Raw genomic sequence first — 2590 nt, forward strand, 5'->3', positions numbered from 1 at the left:
TCACTATAGCAACAGGCGCTTTTGGGCGGTTTGGGACTTTGTGGCGTGTTTACAGGTGAACAGCCATGTTACGTGATGGAGACCCACTCGATCATGACAGATCTGTCCAGGGCTGAGGTGCCTCACATGACGGCTCTGAATATGGATATTGACACCTGTGGTTTTTTAATACTACAACACCTTTTTGTTGCAGGATACAAATTTGTGTCTTTTCGTATCTGCATATATATTTAGATGTACAAACACCAATGATAACAGCAATAGATGAGCCAGTGGTTTAAATACTTGGCCATGGCAATGTCAGCTCTGTTGATCAGTTGTCTGAAAGTCCATAGTGTAGAAGAGGAGGGTGTAAATGGCAGAATTGCTGGTGTGGTGTATTAACTAGTATTATCAGTCTATCTCTGAATCCCCTCCCAGACAATACTGATCATTATAGTGCGCAATATGGCTCGCTATGTAAGGAAATTACTGTTAGCACATGGTGCTATTGCCACGTGAGTTTTTATTTCTGTGGCTTATTTAACCATCTGTGGTCAGGCTCCAATAGGTGACTAACTGATGAGGCCTTAGTTTAATTTGTGCACTTGTGTAGAAGAATGGTGTCAGCTCAGTGTTTGGGGTCCAACCAAATGAATATGAACAACTTACTTAGGTGGGAAAGCAAAGACAATGCCAACATAATCCTCTACACTACACTCCCTGGTCCAGTACACACTGAATTCTGTCTGCTGTAGTTGTGAGTGCAAAATAAAGATTCAGCACATACCGCTGAAGGGTTAATTGCCGAGATAATTATGGCAGTCAGAGATAATTGTAGCAGTATTTTTATGAACCTATCTGTGTTGTTGTAAGTTGTTAAGACTTATAATCAACATTTTTTGGGGAACTGTACATGAATCTAAACCATTTTATTTAACACAGCATGTGTGTGTTTTTTTTCCAGAATTAAGATCACTATCTTTTGATTGCTCTCCCGTTGAGATGCGTCAGATCACTTAGGCTGTGGGAATGGGTCACGCTCACCACAACATGGCCTACTGCTATAATTCTGGACACCACTGTCGTTTGTGTAAATTGACGTGATTATCTGTGCCTCACATTTATCATCTCTTTCCCTTTGAGTCACCGATTGCATATTGTAGGACAGTGTCAATGTGTGGGGCACCGTTCTCTCTCTGCCTAACTGTTGTGTGTGCTTGTGTGTGCACATTTGTGTGTGTGTAGGGCTCCCTGTGCCAATACCTGAGTCTTCATACTCTAGACTGGGTCAGCTGTTGCCGTCTGGCTCACTCCGTCACTAGAGGGCTGGCCTACCTGCACACGGAGCAGCTGAGAGGAGGTGAGGGTCACCTTCATACATGTTGTGTACGCACACACCTGCACGCACACACAGGCCCGCCTCAACTCACACAGGCTCCACCCCTACTCCGCACCGGGGCACAGCGCGGCAAAACTACACACCCCGTTTGGTCTCAAATGATTTTCATTGGTAGTCCACAGTGAAGCAAGGCTCCTCATCTCCAGCACGTTCCTCTCTGGAGGAGCTTTGTTTCCACCGGCAGCAGGACCTCCCACCCCCTCCTCCCCCTCCATCTCCTCCCAACCTGTCTGTGGCTCTGTGGAGTGACGTCTGTGGTCCAGATGTACTCCGCCCACCCGAGCCCTGGACGCCACCACCCGTTTACATCCTGCCCCCCCCCGTCATCCGCCCCGCCCCTCTTGTGAAGCGTGCGCACGCCGCCGAGTTTAGCAGAGCCTCGGGGTGCGAGGGCAAAGTTGCCGGAGAAGCGTGTAGGTAGAGTGTGCTGAACTATGTCACTGGAGATGACGGATGAGAGGTGACAGTCGTGGGGAAGGGGGCGGGGCTGGAGACGCCCACGTCTGTTGTGCCATTTTATGAACGCGGGAAAGCATCAGAGGATCAGAGGAGGGCTCGGGTTGCTCCACCCCGGTCTCCCGGTTCCCCGAGGGCCGCCGGCGGAAGCAGGCCAAGCGCAGGCTATATTGGGTGTTTTCCACCACTCGTTTCTTGGCCGACGGCACAACGCCAGAGGGCTGCGGCGGGAGGGCCACATCGCCGGCTCTCTGCCCCACTTCTCTCTCTCCCTCTCCGCCCCTGCCTCCTCTACAGCCTGGAGTTCAGAGCTCCAGACATGGGGGGGGGGGGGGGGGGGGGGGGGGGGGGGGGGGGGGGGGGGGGGGGGCCTCTGCGCTGACAGGAGTCAGTTGTGCTGCCACCTGGTGGCGGTCTGTGTGACGTGCAACTCGTGCCACCGATGCGGTTTGCTCCAGTACGCTGCAGTGTTGTGCAGAACAAATGCCAGTTCTGAGTGCACTGCACTATTTCCAACAGCTCTGGGTTTTCTCAGTAATGCCTGTTGCCTGTTATCTTTCCGTTCAGTGAGAAAAAAGCTTCAAAGTATCGCCTGCTATGATTTTTCGGTCCTGTGGGTAGAGCTACAGTCACACATTTCTTACATTTACATTTGTTTTATGTGTACTTCACACCTGCTACCTTTCCCTGGAACGCCAGTGGTGAAATGACTCACGACTGTCACTGCAGGGGCTCTTGCATTGAAAGCATGAA

At 51.0% G+C, this 2590-nt stretch overlaps 1 protein-coding gene across 1 annotated transcript in view; it reads left to right on the forward strand.

Annotated features, from left to right (window-relative positions):
• Positions 1-1521, forward strand: part of LOC143512392 (bone morphogenetic protein receptor type-2-like) — a 39110-nt gene extending 37589 nt beyond the window's left edge. Inside the window, 1 exon segment of the mRNA XM_077002637.1 lies at positions 1228-1521. Within this exon segment, the coding sequence (XP_076858752.1) occupies positions 1228-1506 (279 nt within the window). The 3' untranslated portion in view covers positions 1507-1521.
• The last annotated feature ends 1069 nt before the right edge of the window (positions 1522-2590 follow it).

The sequence above is a fragment of the Brachyhypopomus gauderio genome, chromosome 4, assembly GCF_052324685.1.
Source record: "Brachyhypopomus gauderio isolate BG-103 chromosome 4, BGAUD_0.2, whole genome shotgun sequence".
NCBI classification, from domain to species: Eukaryota; Metazoa; Chordata; class Actinopteri; order Gymnotiformes; family Hypopomidae; genus Brachyhypopomus; species Brachyhypopomus gauderio.